At 48.7% G+C, this 15691-nt stretch overlaps 1 protein-coding gene across 1 annotated transcript in view; it reads right to left on the bottom strand.

Annotated features, from left to right (window-relative positions):
• Positions 1 to 620: 620 nt before the first annotated feature.
• The window catches only part of SLC25A1 (solute carrier family 25 member 1), a 51081-nt gene continuing 36010 nt past the window's right edge, over positions 621 to 15691 (bottom strand). Inside the window, exons 3-9 of the mRNA XM_083717603.1 lie at positions 13417 to 13516; positions 13030 to 13168; positions 9723 to 9807; positions 8329 to 8433; positions 5416 to 5531; positions 4047 to 4120; positions 621 to 2705 (exon numbers count right to left, since the gene is read on the bottom strand). Coding sequence (XP_083573729.1) covers positions 2591 to 2705; positions 4047 to 4120; positions 5416 to 5531; positions 8329 to 8433; positions 9723 to 9807; positions 13030 to 13168; positions 13417 to 13516 — 734 coding nt within the window. The 3' untranslated portion in view covers positions 621 to 2590. The remainder of the gene's footprint in view (positions 2706 to 4046; positions 4121 to 5415; positions 5532 to 8328; positions 8434 to 9722; positions 9808 to 13029; positions 13169 to 13416; positions 13517 to 15691) is intronic.

The following is a 15691-nucleotide window of genomic DNA, read 5'->3' on the forward strand; positions in this document are numbered from 1 at the left end:
ATTTGGCACAGATCCGTAACGGAATCGTTGGCGAGTTTCCTTGGCACCTGGGGAAAGATCCCTTCCTAGTACAGAAAGAAGCATGAGTGAGCCAGAGTAGTGTCTGCTAAGCCTACAAGTTTCTCCAGCGAGTCATTAGGGTCTTCGAAAGGAGAAAAAAGGGAGGAAACTTCCAAGGAGACAGGGAGGAGAAAAGACAATCTGAAAAGGAGCATCAGGCAGCAGAGGGGTGGTACTGCTCCCCTTGACTCCTAACATCAGTGTCACTGCAGTTTACGGCGAGTGGCAGGGGGTGAGGCTGCAGCAGCGCAAACACACCAGCAGAGCCAGTCTTCTGCTCCTGCAGACGCGTTTGCACCAACCTCACCCCTCCTTTGCCGACCTTCTGGGTAAGCCCCAGCAGAGCCAGAGAGAGGGCAGGTAGGTCCCTCTGACCAGTACTCTGTTTAGCTGGTGAGTCCCCTTTCCACCTGGGACACAAGAAACAGATTCTAGAAAGGGGCTATCACTTCTGTTTTTCATATCCTTCTTTCCCTCACCAATGTAAACAAGTGAATTCTATGGAATGAGTTATGGGCTGGGTGTTCCGTGTGGGAATTAATTCGACTCTCCCTGAAATGTTTCAGCAGAAACATTTATGGAGGTCAGGGGAGTGGGTCCCCCAACTTTGGTTCGAAAGAAGCTTTTATCCGCACGGGTAAGAAAAACACCGATCGCAATAGATCTTTGTGATGCGGACTTTAGCAGGGGAGGAGCATAGAAGGCATGAGCGTAGGATGGGGAAGGGTGAATGTCACCCCCACCCAGGGATGGTGTTAGGAGTCAGCAGTGGCAGGCCATTGCCAAGGCACCCAGAACAGACTGCCCTCCCATCACCCACTGCCTCACCACCATAGCAGCCCTGCCACCACTGCTCCATTTCTATGGGGTGCTGGGAGAACCAGGTCCTCCTAGGGCTAGGGGTGGCTGACGCCCATTGGGACTGGCAGGGCAGAAGGGAATGGAGCCCAAACAGTAGGCAGCGAATTCTAATCCGCCTGCTTGCGTCCTACAAGGAAACAGAGACTAAAGTTGACAGGCAGGGTCGCCACCGTTGCCTGGTTGTAAGAAGGCAGGCGGTGATGGGGCATGGGCAAGCTGAGGTTGATGGGGCAATGCCCCATTAACCAAAATGGACCAGCTTCCACTGCTGAGGCCATTGTACTTTGGAGCCTGCAGAGGTGGCAATTCCTTCTCTTCCTCTATGTCATTCAAAGAGAGCACAGATGCGGAAACAAAGGACCTTCAGCTGTTGCTGGGTTCCTAACTCCCATCAGCCCCAGCTAGGATGGTCCAAGGGGCAGGGATGATGGGACTTGTTGTCCAGCAGCAGCTTTTCTAGGGACCCCCACATTTGGCAATACCAAGAGCTAGCTGGCGAGAGAATACTATTGGAGCAGGACTCATGGAATGTACTCAAGTATTTTTTGGGGTGTGTGCATGTGTGTCATGACCTCCAAAGGCTTTCTTCTCTGCTGGCAGCAACTGGGGGAAGAGGCATATGAAAGACTGGCGAACACCCAGATGTCTGACGTCCTTTCCCTACCTCTGCAAGCTTTCTGAGTTGGCACCGTCGGTCAACAAATCACAAGATCTTCTTTGGCTGGTAACCTGGAGCTCAACGCACTGGCAATCGTTGTCTGGCAAACAACCAGAGAATTCTTCTTAGCTAATGTTTCAACACCAGCTTCTCCGAAAGCCAGCAGAGGCACCCCAGAAGTTACTGGACTCCAAGTCCCATCAGCCAGAGCCACCACAACCAACGGGCAGAGATCATGGGAGTTGGAGTACATCAATATTTGAAGGGCTGTACTGCTGCAAGATCTGGAAGGCCATCCTTGCTCCAGACCAGGGTTTCCCAACCTTGGGTCTCTAGCTGGTTTTGGACTACAATTCCCATCATCCCTGACCACTGGTGCTGCTAGCTCGGGATGATGGGAGCTGTAGTCCAAAAAACAGCTGGAGACCTACATTTGGGAAACTCTGATCTAGACCAGCGATTGGGAAGCTGTAAATTCATGTGTGTGTTTGTTTCTAAAAGGGAAAAAAGCTTCTTGAACTTTTATTCTAGCAGGTGTTGGGGTTGGTGCGGGGGACAGGGTGTGTGGGGGGAAAGTTCCCTTTCTCTTTCTGACGGGCACCAGTCAAACTCGCCCCACCCCTTCACCCCGTTCCCCCGACTTTAGCAGCTGGAGATGTAGCACAAAACCATCCCGTCTCTGTTCCCCCATCCAATCTGGTCACATTATCATATCATCAGTAATTAAAAAAACAAGCAACAACCAGCAACACGGCCACAGTTCATTCGGATATAAATAAAACGTGTCATTGAGCTTGATATGAAGGCAGTGGGTCGGGGACGTGATCCGTATCCAGATCCCACCTGTGGAGCTGAAGGAGCCCTGGAATGTTGGCACTAACTTGCCGGGTGGGCGAGGGAGGGAGTTGTGGGTTGGACACCCCCCCCGTCTGTGGTGGGTCGTGCCTTCCCCTCCCCTCCCCGCTGTTGCCTGGCGGGTGGGGAGGAGGTGGTGCCGCCCTCGGCGGGCTCTCAGTCCGTTTTCCACACCTTGTTGAGTACCTTGACCACTTCGTCATAGATGATGAACACAATGGCCACGTCTAAGCAGACCCGGCCCAGGCGGGGGATCGTGCCCTTGTAAAACCTGCAGAGGAATGGACAGAGTGGGGTGAGAAAGGGGCATTTCAGAGAATCCGAGCAAACTTTGGGAAGAGGTGAGCCAACCAAGAAACAGTCTGGTATAGTGGTTAGAGCCGTTTGTCCGAGAAACAAGCAAGGCAGCTTAGGCCTCCTCTCTCTCAACCGTCACCAGAGAGCAGAGCCCTTCCTTCAGATGGCCTCAATGGGAGAGATGGGGGAAAGGGTTCACTCCAACAGCTCTGCTGGGGAAGACCAGCTCCATCAGGAACTCCCTAACCCTGGACTGTGCCAGCTGGCCATTACAAGAACAATTGACTTGATAATAATAATTTATACCCAGCCACTTTGGGCGGCTCCCAACAGAGTAGTAAAAACACGATAAAACATCACACATTAAAAACTTCCCTAAGCAGGGCTGCCTTCAGATGTCTTCTAAAAGTCGGATAGTTGTTTATTTCCTTGGCATCTGATTGGAGGGTGTTCCACAGGGCAGGCGCCATCACCAAGAAGGCCCTCTGCCTGGTTCCCTGTAACTTCACTTCTCGCAGTGAGGGAACCACCAGAAGGCCCTCGGAGCTGGACCTCAGTGTCCAGGCTGAACGATGGGGGTGGAGACGCTCCTTCAGGTATACTGGGCCGAGGCCGTTTAGGGCTTTAAAGCTCAGCACCAATACTTTGAATTGTGCTCAGAAACGTACTGGGAGCCAATGTAGGTCTTTTAGGACCGGTGGTATGTGGTCTCGGCGGCCGCTGCCACTCACCAGTCTAGCTGCTGCATTCTGGATTAATTGCAGTTTCCGGGTCACCGTCAAAGGTAGCCCCACGTAGAGCGCATGGCAGTAGTCCAAGCGGGAGATAACTAGAGCGTGCACCACTCTGCCCCTCTTCCCTCCCTGCCTCTTTTTCCTTGTGGGTCATGTCTTTTAGATGGTACGTCTGTGGGCAAGGGATGGTCTTGTTTTACTTGAGTACAGGCAACTCCCCATTTACATGGGGATTACGTTCTGAAGCGCTTTACGGACTCCCTCCAAACCTCCTTGATCAAACTCCAACTCTCCACAGGCCTCAAAGGCTCATGGGATTGCACTTATGAAGCTCTTGTGGGATTGCTAGATGCAGTTTTTGTAACTGTTCTTGCCGTTTACGTGCTCTTTTTTGGGGGGGGGGGCTTTCCGCCCCTTTAAAAGTGCCACTTCCAGGTTCACAGAGATCCACACAGTCACTTGAACACACATAAATGGGGAGTTGCCTCTATAGGCAAGCTACGCTGGGAGCCTTTTGGACTGAAAAGTGGAGCACAAATGCTCTAAATAACAAGATAAATATAAAACCAAGATACACTCACGCAAGAGGTCCTTCATATTTCATGATCTGATAGGCACAGTCCCAAGTGCTTTTGTACTTGTGAGACTCCAGGCCCTGTATAAGAAGATTGGCCGGGGGAGAGAGAGAGATTGAATTGAAATACTTTATTGTCACTTGTACAACTTGTATACAGTGGTAACTCGGATTAAGTACTTAATTCGTTCTGGAGGTCCGTTCTTAACCTGAAGCACCACTTTAGTTAATGGGGCCTGCTGCTGCGCCGCCAGAGCACAATTTCTGTTCTTATCCTGAAGCAAAGTTCTTAACCCGAGGTACTATTTCTGGGTTAGCGGAGTCTGTAAACTGAAGTGTATGTAAACTGAAGCGTATGTAACCCGAGGTACCACTGTACAGTGAGATTACACGAGCACCCTCCACTCAGCTCTCTTAGTCTTAATTCCCCTCATTTACTGATGCACACCCACCAAACCCGTTGTTGTTATCTTTTCATTCAGCAGCCTAACAGCCCATGGATAGAAGCTGTTCTTTACCCTGTTGGTGCGACTAATTATGCTTCTATATCTTTTGCCTGAGGGCAGGAGATCAAGAAAGTGCTGGCCAGGGTGTGAATCATCCCTGAGAATTTTCCTCACTCTCCTGTGGCAACATTCTTCCGCTATTTCATCCAGCAGATTCACGGGACAGCCCATAATATCTTGTGCTGTATTCACCACCCTCTGTAGGCACTTCCTATCAGTTGATGTCAAACCAGCGTACCACACCGTGATGCAGTATGAAAGGTCAGAATATGCAGAAAGATCAGGCATATATAGGGATTAATTACCTGGTGGGGAACCTCTGGTTCCTGGGGGTAATCTGCCCCTCCAGCCCCTCCATTTCTAGCAAACTCCACCCACATGGGCCACCACTTGACGTCACCTGTCAATCCTTTTGATCCACTCTGCCACACTCCTAGGATTGGGCTTTCCCTTTCACGTGCGCCATTCCCACTCATGTTTATATAAAAGAGTGCAGGTCAAATGCATTTTTACCCCCCCCCCTTTGCCTCTGGGCCATGCCCACCATTCAAATATGGCCCAGTTGGAAGAAGAAGAGTTTGGATTTGATATCCCGCTTTATCACTGCCCTTCAGGAGTCTCAAAGCGGCTAACATTCTCCTTTCCCTTCCTCCCCCACAACAAACACTCTGTGAGGTGAGTGAGGCTGAGAGACTTCAGAGAAGTGTGACTGGCCCAAGGTCACCCAGCAGCTGCATGTGGAGGAGCGGAGACGCGAACCCGGTTCCCCAGATTACAAGACTACCGCTCTTAACCACTACACCACACTGGCTCCCAGAGTGAATCTGACCTATAGGCTTCCCTTGAAGAGAAGTTTAGATTTGGGCATACCTGCATCCTGGTCTTCACGACATCCAGTGGCGTGTTGCCAAAGACGCTGGCTGCACCGGCGATCGCCCCAAACAACCCAGTGACAAGCGGGTTGATGGCTTTATTTGGATTATCTCCTAGAAGGGGAAGGGGAAGCAAGATGAGGAGGAGGCGTGAGAGGAAACAGAACAGAAAACAAAGGTGTCAGGAGTCAACTTACTCTGAAATGGAAATCTGGCTTGAATTTAAAAAGTGCATGTTGTTGTTGTTGTTGTTGTTTGCATTTATCTCCCACCTTTTTCTCCAAGGAGCTCAAGGTGGCTCTCCCAATCCTTATTTAATTCCTACAACAACCTGCGAGGTAGTTTAGGCTAAGAGTGAGTGATGGGCCCAAGGTCAACCAGGGAGCTTCGTGGCCCAGTGGGGATTCGAACCCTTGTCTCCCAGGTCCTAGCCTGATACTCTAACCACTACAACACCCTGCATCTCATGACGATGATAGTGTTGATAATACTAAATAAACTTTATTAGTTGCAATATTGCACTTTAGCGCCTCAAAGTGACTTACACAGTAAAAATAAAACAAAGACATTCAAACCAGCAACAAACTAAAAACTAAAACACTGATCTGAGAACCTTTTGCAAAGGAACAAGTCCCAGCCACCTTGCTTAACAGATAAGCACAACAAAGGCCACAGATATATCAACCTATCCCCCAATTAAAAACCATATGCCTGGGTAAACAAGAATGTTTTCACCTGGCACCTAAAATGACACAACACTGGTGCCAGATGTGCTTCCCTGCAGAGCAGGGAGCCAACACTGAAAAGGCCCCTTCTGCTGCTGCTGCTGCTACCACCTTTGGCACTTCCTTCACAGAGCGCGCAGGAAGAAGGGCCTCTGATGATGGACTCGGTTTCTGATCTGATTCACGTGGGGAGAGGCAATGTTTGAGGTATTGGGAGCCACAAAAAGTCTTGATAGGTCAAAACCAGCACTGAATTCTGAAAACTAATTGGCAGCCTGTTATTGGCACCACACTCGAACCAACAGAGCTACTGTATCTATAGGAAACTGCAGGGGGTTTTTGTTTAAAGGTAGAGAACACTCAATCGACTCAAGAGCAGAGGAGAAGCACTGAGTTTATCTGGATCTAAAGACCTGCTTTTTGTTAAATGTGGGGTGTCTTCCCCACCACCACCACCCCTGAGTTAAGGGAATCTATTTTATTTTTAGAATGGCACTTTCTCCAAAGGTGGGTTTAAAAATACGGCGGGGGGGGGTGAATAGGTGGGCATAATTTTCGGGGGTCTTGTGCTTGCCACTCAGCTCTGCAACACTGAACAGTGCCCCTTAGTGGCTCAGCTGCAAAGAACAGTATATTATTTACATGCTATTATTTTATGTATGAAGGGATGCGGTTGGCGCTGTGGGTTAAACCACAGAGCTTAGGCCTTGCCGATTAGAAGGTCAGCGGTTCAAATCCCCGCGACGGGGTGAGCTCCCGTTGCTCGGTCCCTGCTCCTGCCAGCCTTGCAATTCGAAAGCACATCAAGTGCAAGTAGATAAATAGGTACCACTCCGGCAGGAAGGTAAACGGGGTTTCCGTGCTTTGCTCTGGTTCGCCAGAAGTGGCTTAGTCATGCTGGCCACATGACCTGGAAGCTGTACACCGGCTCCCTTGGCCAATAAAGCGAGGTGAGCGCCGCAACCCCAGAGTCGGACCCTTTACCTTTACCTATTTTATATATAAAGCCACCCACTAACACTGTTCTTTGTTCCAGCATGTTGTCTACCATCTCCAACATGTCTGGTTTATGTTGCTACTGTTGTCGTACTGCTCTTTTACTGTTATACGTGTACATATGACCTAAAATGTTTAAACTCCTTAAAAAAAAAGAAGACAGAACACTCTTCTCTATGTGGCAAGCAGCATATAAAAACATCAAATCGAATGTTTCTGCCTTGCTGGGATGTGGTCCTTAAACCCTGCTCATGCCTCTTGCTTGTCTGAATGGAGGCTCCAGAAGGGTGTGTGTAGAAACTAGCCTACCATACAAAGGTGAACATTCACATTGGTTGTTCAGCCTGCTTACGCCTCTGGCCCACTGCTGGCCTGTGGCCCCTGGAAAGCTGCACAGCAGGGAATATGAAAAATATTCATAGAATCATAGAATCATAGAGTTGGAAGAGACCACAAGGGCCATCGAGTCCAACCCCATGCCAAGCAGGAAACACCATCAGAGCACTCCTGACATATGGTTGTCAAGCCTCTGCTTAAAGACCTCCAAAGAAGGAGACTCCACCACACTCCCTGGCAGCAAATTCCACTGTCAAACAGCTCTTACTGTCAGGAAGTTCTTCCTAATGTTTAGGTGGAATCTTCTTTCTTGTAGTTTGGATCCATTGCTCTGTGTCCGCTTCTCTGGAGCAGCAGAAAACAACCTTTCTCCCTCCTCTATGTGACATCCTTTTATATATTTGAACATGGCTATCATATCACCCCTTAACATCCTCTTCTCCAGGTTAAACATGCCCAGCTCCCTTAGCCGTTCCTCATAAGGCATCGTTTCCAGGCCTTTGACCATTTTGGTTGCCCTCCTCTGGACACGTTCCAGTTTGTCAGTGTCCTTCTTGAACTGTGGTGCCCAGAACTGGACACAGTACTCCAGGTGAGGTCTGACCAGAGCAGAATACAGTGGCACTATTACTTCCCTTCTCCAGCCCTACTCCAGATACTTCTCCAGCCCTACTCCAGATATGTGGGACAGAAGCTGGTGACCGGCACCATGGTATGCTTGGAAAAGAAAACACAGGTGTCCGCTTGGATATTATTCTTTTTACCATAGCAAAAGCCTTCAGGTTAGAAGATCTGGGACACCGTTCAGATTACCACCCAAAAGAAAGATGATATCTGAAAAGGTATCCAAATACCTTTGTACCAATTCCTGAGAGCTGTCATGACGAAAAAGCGAATAGCCTGGTTGGATCCCTGTTTCAGGACAGTCGCTGTTAAACCTTGGTAAGTTCCCCTGAGGCCTGCAGCAAAAAGAAAAAGAAGATCAGGAGGAAGAATAAGGCAGCAGGAAAACCACACTCGTAATCATATTTGTTTATGAAAATATTTATAAGTCACTGACTCATAAAGAAAATACCAGAGCCGCTCGCAACAACTGTACATAAAAGTCCTATGAAAAATTAAAATCAAGAATCAGCCAACTGTTGTGGAAAGAGATAATATTCTTCATTACTTGCATAAGCCCGACGGAATCGAAAAGATTTCGGCAGGTGTTTAAATGCTGAAACAGAAGGTTCCTGCTGAGTCTTTATTGGCAAGAGTGTTTCCATAAGGCTGGGCTCACGACAAGAAAGCCTCAGTTCCGTGTTCTTGTCAAATAAGCCTCACCAACTTGGGGAATGACCAAGAAGGCTCCAGTAGGTGATATCACAGTGACTTGACAAATATGAATTCAGGTGGCCGCTGAGCTACCCAGGGACTGAAGTTGTTTAAGGTAAAGGGACCCCTGACCATTAGGTCCAGTTGTGGCCGACTCTGGGGTTGTGGTGCTCATCTCGCTTTATTGGCCAAGGGAGCCAGCGTACAGCTTCCAGCCATGTGGCCAGCATGACTAAGCCGCTTCTGGCGAACCAGAGCAGCGCACAGAAACGCTGTTTACCTTCCCGCCAGAGTGGTACCCATTTATCTACTTGCACTTTGAGGTGCTTTCGAACTGCTAGGTTGGCAGGAGCAGGGACCGAGCAACGGGAGCTCACCCCGTTGCGGGGATTCGAACTGCTGACCTTCTGATCATCAAGTCCTAGGCTCTGTGGTTTAACCCACAGCGCCACCCGCGTTTAGGACTTTGTAAAAGAATACAAGAACCTTGACCCTGGGCTTGGCGGTGGGTGGGCAGCCAGTTGCAGATGCAATGGATCAGTGTGCCGGACTGTTAGCCAGAAGGTGGGTGGTTCAAGGCCACCTAGCAGTGGTTATGGGCAAGATTCCTGCATTGCAGGGGGTAGGAAATTGAACCCAGGTCTCCCAGGTCCTAGTCCAGCACCCTAATCATTAAGTCATATTGGCTCTTAATTGTTCCCTTTCATTTTATGGCCATTGGACCAGAAGTAGCAACAAGATCTGGAGGTTCACAGGTTCCCCATCCCTGATACAAGCAAAAGAGCATTCAAGAGACCCCAAACTGAGAGATCTGAAGCTTCACCTACTTGCAATTTGAAGGCAGACAGCTCCTTTCTCATTCCCAATTATGCAAACCCCCCAAGTTCTCCTTGCCAAGGGTGTCTCCCTGCTAACAAACACCAGGTCTCACCTTGGTGCCGAATGATCTCCCGCACCCCATGGAAGAATCCTCGATATTTTGGCTGCGGAGAGCACTGATCGTGGATGAACTTCACCTGTGGAGGGAACAGCCACCAGGTCACTTACTGGCAAGTCAAGAGAGATTTTTTAACTCACTCAGCCTCTTCTAGACTGGGTTGTTTTCACTCACACAACAATAGCACATACCGTATTTTTCGTCCCTTAGGATGCTCCGTCCCATAGGACGCACCTAGTTTTTTGGGGGGGAAATAAAGGGGGAAAAATTCCCCTTTATTTCCCCCCAAAAAGCAGGTCGGGGAAACCTAACCAGGTCGAGGAACAGCGGGATGGCGGCGCTGCGCCTCCCTGCTGTCCCCCGAGCTTGTGGGACTGGCCGATGGCTGCCCGGCGCGAGGGGCGCTCTGCTTCAGGGCGCTCCGCCCGTCGGGCGGCAGGATGCTATCCGCAATGTGGGGAGCCCTGCGGGGAACTCCCGCAGGGCTCCCCACGCTGCGGATGTCTGTCTGGCGCACAGGGCGCTCTGCTTCAGGGCGCCCCACCCGCCGGGAAGCAGGCTGCTATCCGCAGCCTAGACATCCCTGTGGGATCTCCCGCAGGGTTGCCTAGGCTGCGGATGTGTTTCTGAAGCGCCGGATGCTCTGCTTTCAGGGTGCCTGACGCTCCGGGAAGCAGGCTGCTATCCGTAGCCTAGACATCCCTGCGGGACCTCCCGCAGGGCTGCCTAGGCTGCGGATGTCTTCCTGAAGCCTGGAGAGTGAGAGGGGCCGGTGCGCACCGACCCCTCTCACTCTTCATGCTTCAGCGAAAGCCTGCATTTGCCCCATAGGACGCACCCAGATTTCCCCTTCATTTTTGGAGGGGGGAAAGTGTGTCTTATAGGGCGAAAAATACGGTAAGTGGTGGGAAAAAACTCCCTGAGAACTGTAGTTTGTTAATAGCGATGATGCTGTTTTAACCTCCAGAACTTTTCACATGCACTCTAGTCTAAAGGCGGCAAGCTCCTGTTTTTCTTTCTGTGTGGCAATTTGCATCAGGAAGATGAGCTTCTTTCTCCCAAGCCCAGATAACAAAGACGGCCAGACCATAGCTGTCAACTTTTCCCTTTTCTTGCGAGGAATCCAATTCAGAATAAGGGGATTTCCCTTTAAAAAAGGGAAAAATTGGCAGCTATGGGCCAGACCCCAAAAAGGAGGGAGATGGGTGGGAAATGCCCTTGTAATGTTTGCTGTTCACCACAAGGTGGGTTCTGATGTTAGGAAGTCCCTGTTGCTCAACCTGATGTGCAGTTTCACAAAAGATTCACGCATCTTTCCCCCCTTTCGGGAGCTGTACAGGAAACCGCCCCGTGAAAAAGCATTTATTTTGCTGCAACTGCACGTCTTCAGAAGGTTGCTGTTCTGCCCTTTCCCAAACAGGTCATTCATTCGGCGTGTCTGTGTTTGTGAAGTGTGTGAAGGTGTGCGTGCAAGAGAGCGTGTGTCTTAAATAGGGAAGGGACATATCTTGGTGTTGGAACATCTGTCTTGCATGCAGAAGATTCCAGGATCATGTCCCTGGCATCTCCAGCTGGGGCTAAGAAAGACCCCTGCCTGGAATCCTGAAGACCTGCTGCTGCCAGTCAGTGTAGACAATACTGTGGTATATTAGACCAATGGTCTGACTCAGCAGAAGGCAGCATGCTAGGTTGTGGGCTTCCCATGGCATCTAGTTAGCCACTGGGAGAACAGGATAACGGATTAAGATGGCCATCTGGGGCCTGACCCAGCAAGGAGCTTCTTAGCTCCTTAATCTCTCAGATTCTATCTTCAGGTATTATTCATCATCATCATCAATTAAATTTGTATACCTTCCTATACCCGCAGGTCTCAGGGCGGTTACAACATAAAATATAGGAACACAAAATGCATAATAAAAACTAAAACACTAAAACAACCCAATAAACCTGCCCCCCAGGTAGGAGATGGGAGTGTCAGAATCCCTAGAGAGCTATCTTTTCTTTGGCGATCGCTCGTAGCCGAGTAAGATTGCCTTCCATAAACACGGTTTTAACAGTGAGTGTGCAAGTGACTGTAGAGGCCAATTCTGGATCCACACGTCCTTCCACAGTGGGGACATAGGTTTATGGGTGGGAGTTGACCACGGTGTGGATTTGCCAAGCGTGTCTTCCTCTTAGCATGTTTCTCCCTTTCGTGCTGAGTTAGAGTGTCTTCAAAGCCCATGACACCTTTGGTAAAGGCTGTTCTCCAACTGGAGCACTCGCAGGCCAGTGTTTCCCAGTTGTCAGTGTTTATACTACTTTTTTTAAAAAGATTTGCCTTGAGAGAGTCTTTAGACCTCTTTTGTTGACCCACCAGCACTACACCATTTTTAAGTTTGGAATAGAGTAGTTGCTTTGGAAGACAATAATCAGGCATCCCCACAGCATGAACAGTCCAACGAAGTTGATGTTGAAGAATCATTGCTTCGACACAGGTGATCTTTGCTTCTTTCAGTACACCAGCATTAGTTCACCAGCTATAGCCAGTCAGCAGTTTGTATCCTACTGAAATTAATGGACACAACAAACTTAGGTCCATTCATTTCAATGGGTCTGCTATGAGCAGGACTTAGTTTGACACCACATGGTATCAACACCACTGAGATAGATCAACCAATGATCTCATTTGGGGTAAGGGCAACTTCCTATTTGATGATTAAAAGGTAAAGGTAAAGGGACCCCTGACCATTAGGTCCAGTCGTGGCCGACTCTGGGGTTGCGGCGCTCATCTCGCTTTATTGGCCGAGGGAGCCGGCATGTCGCTGTGGTTTAAACCACAGAGCCTAGGACTTGCTGATCAGAAGGTCGGCGGTTTGAATCCCCATGACGGGGTGAGCTCCCGTTGCTCGGTCCCTGCTCCTGCCAACCTAGCAGTTCGAAAGCACATCAAAGTGCTAGTAGATAAACAGGTACCGCTCTGGCAGGAAGGTAAACGGCGTTTCCGTGCGCTGCTCTGGTTCGCCAGAAGCGGCTTAGTCATGCTGGCCACATGACCCGGAAGCTGTACACCGGCTCCCTCAGCCAACAAAGCTTTTCAAGAACTTCTCCACAAAGCAGTTTACACAAACACACACACACACATTTATTTATTTGATGATTATTTCAGATAAATAAATATGTGTGTGTGTGTTTGTGTAAACTGCTTTGTGGAGAAGTTCTTGAAAAGCTGGATACACATTTAATCAACCCAAAAACAAACAAAGAAAGAAATAAGCAAACAAACACCACATTTTGTGTGCGTGTTTGTGGTTGTGTTTACTTTTATGGTTTCCATAGGGCACACCACAAGCACCGCTTCAGCCACGCCAGCCCCCAAGCCAGCCAAGAGCCCTCGTTTGCTGTCCAACTTCCCTTCTGCGTCTCTCATGTGGTTGCTGAGGAATTCAAACATGCCAAACCTGGAAAGAGAAAGAAGGTGGCTCATGAAAGCTGAGGAGCACGGTGGGTTGGGGAGAAGAGAACACGCTGCTCTTGCCGTTATTATATTATTTATTCAATTTATTCATCGTTCACTGCTTTAAGGAGTCTTTGAGCAACGTAGCCCAAATTCCAGTATACATTTTGTATTTTGAAAAGTGACTAAGAAGTCCAATACAACTACTACTACTACTACTACATAAATGAATAAAAATCCAAAAGCGATTACCTCACGGCGGCTTTCGGTATGGAACCATAAACCAGAGAGCTGAGGCCACGATAGAGCCCCTTGATCCCATGATCTCGGACGGTCACCTTCACACAGTCCGCTGAAAAAGGAGAAAAAGAGTAACGTGACTGGGAAACGATTTATTGTTAATAATATTGCTTCGTACTTCAACAAGAACATATGCCATCTCCCAGCCCACACAAGAAATATTTATTACCAGGTGGAACGAAATAAATCCAGTGAAACAAATCCTTGCTTAACATATAGGCCTCATCTGCAGAAGTTTTATGCAGCCATGGCTTCCCCCAGAGAATTCTGGGAACTGTAGTTTGCTGAGAGCTGTTAGAAGACCCCATGTAATAAACAATAATAATAATAATAATAATTTATTTATACCTGCCCATCTGGCTGGGTTTCCCCAGCCACTCTGGGCGACTCCAAACAAAATATTTAAAAGGTAAAGGGACCCCTGACCATTAGGTCCAGTCATGGCCGACTCTGGGGTTGCGGCGCTCATCTCACTTTATTGGCCGAGGGAGCCGGCGTACAGCTTCCGGGTCATGTGGCCAGCAGGACTAAGCCGCTTCTGGCAAACCACAGCAGCGCACGGAAACGCTGTTTACCTTCCCACCGGAGTGGTACCTATTTATTTACTTGTACTGGCGTGCTTTCGAACTGCTAGGTTGGCAGGAGCAGGGACCGAGCAACGGGAGCTCACCCCGTCGTGGGGATTCGAACCGCCAACCTTCTGATCGGCAAGTCCTAGGCTCTGTGGTTTAACCCACAGTGCCACCCGTGTCCCTTCTAACAAAATATTAAGAATGCATTAAAACATCAGTCATTAAAAACTTCCCATTAAAATCTGCTCAGGGAACTATAACTCCCAGAATTCCCTGGGAAGAGGGGTTCCCTGCTACACCACTCTGAGAATTGTAGGTCTGCGAGGGGAACGATCTCCTAATAAAGCTCAGCAGCAATAGCAAACTATATTCCCCAGGATTATTTGGGGAAAGCCACAACTGTTTATAAAGTTGCATCGTAGCGCTTTAAACGAATAGTGCAGATGGGCCCCGAACCCTATACCACGGATGGGGAAACGTGCGGCCCTCTGAGTTTTGCAGGACTACAGCTCCCATCATCCTTCAGTATTAGCCAGCCTAGCTGAGGCTGATGGGAGCTGGAGTTCACCAGCATCTGAAGGACCACAGATTCCCTTTCACTGTCCTAAAGAAAACAACATGGAGGTCTGAAGAAAAATTGGTGTCTGCCTAAATAAGCAGAACTGGAACTAATAACCCTGAGAAGCTCACCAACTATGATTCCCTCAGCAGATGCCAGACTAACATTATTAATTTTTAGGTCAAATGTTCTAGAAGGAACTGAGGCAGCTTAGCCACTGCTGAATTTCTCTTATTTTAAAAAAAATGCTTTTCCTAGTCTAAAAAAAGCCAACTTTCCTGGGTCTGAACTCTCCTGCTTCTTGGTCCATAAACTTCAGCAAACAAGACAAATGACTGTTCCCCATTTTAATTTCTTCTGACATTTTAAAATAAAGTATATATATATATTTACCGGCAACAAATCCACATCCACACACAGCCTTGAAATAAATCTTGTCTAAACGTAGCTATTTCTTTCAGTCTCCTTGGAAGGGTTTGCCATCCCTAGACACTTATCATCAGCTACGTACTCTGTCTTTGCAATTAGATCTGGCTTTTCGCGAGGCCGAGATGAATAACAAGAATCAAACTGGCATTTTTTTGCTGGGCCATAATTAAGAAAGATTCTCATCTCCTCTCACTTCTGAGAACTGCGTGCAATGCGCCCTAAACAAGTTAGACATTCTGTACTCAAGGCAATCCAATTTCTGTGCTAAGGAGGAGAGTGGGGAAAATTCTATTTCCTGAACCAATTCTTAAATCCACGTCGGCCATTTTAGTAATTTACTATGTTTCCTCCAAGGAGCTCATTGGTGGCATACATGGTTGGAGCGTGCTGCTGCTAACGCTGAGGTTGCAGGTTTGATCCCCGCATGGGACGACTGCAAATTCCTCTGGGAAATGTAGTTCTGTAAGGGGAATAGGGGGGCCTACCAACATTTAAAAGGACCCCTGGACAGTTAAGTCCAGTCAGAGGCAACTATGGGGTTGCAGCACTCATCTCGCTTTAAGGCAGAGGCAGCCGGCGTTTGCCCTCAGACAGCTTTCCGGGTCATGTGGCCAGCAAGACTAAACCACAACAGAATACCGAGACGGAAACCAGAGCGCATGGAAAT

Source organism: Podarcis gaigeae, assembly GCF_964106915.1.
Source record: "Podarcis gaigeae genome assembly, chromosome: 16".
NCBI lineage: Eukaryota > Metazoa > Chordata > Lepidosauria > Squamata > Lacertidae > Podarcis > Podarcis gaigeae.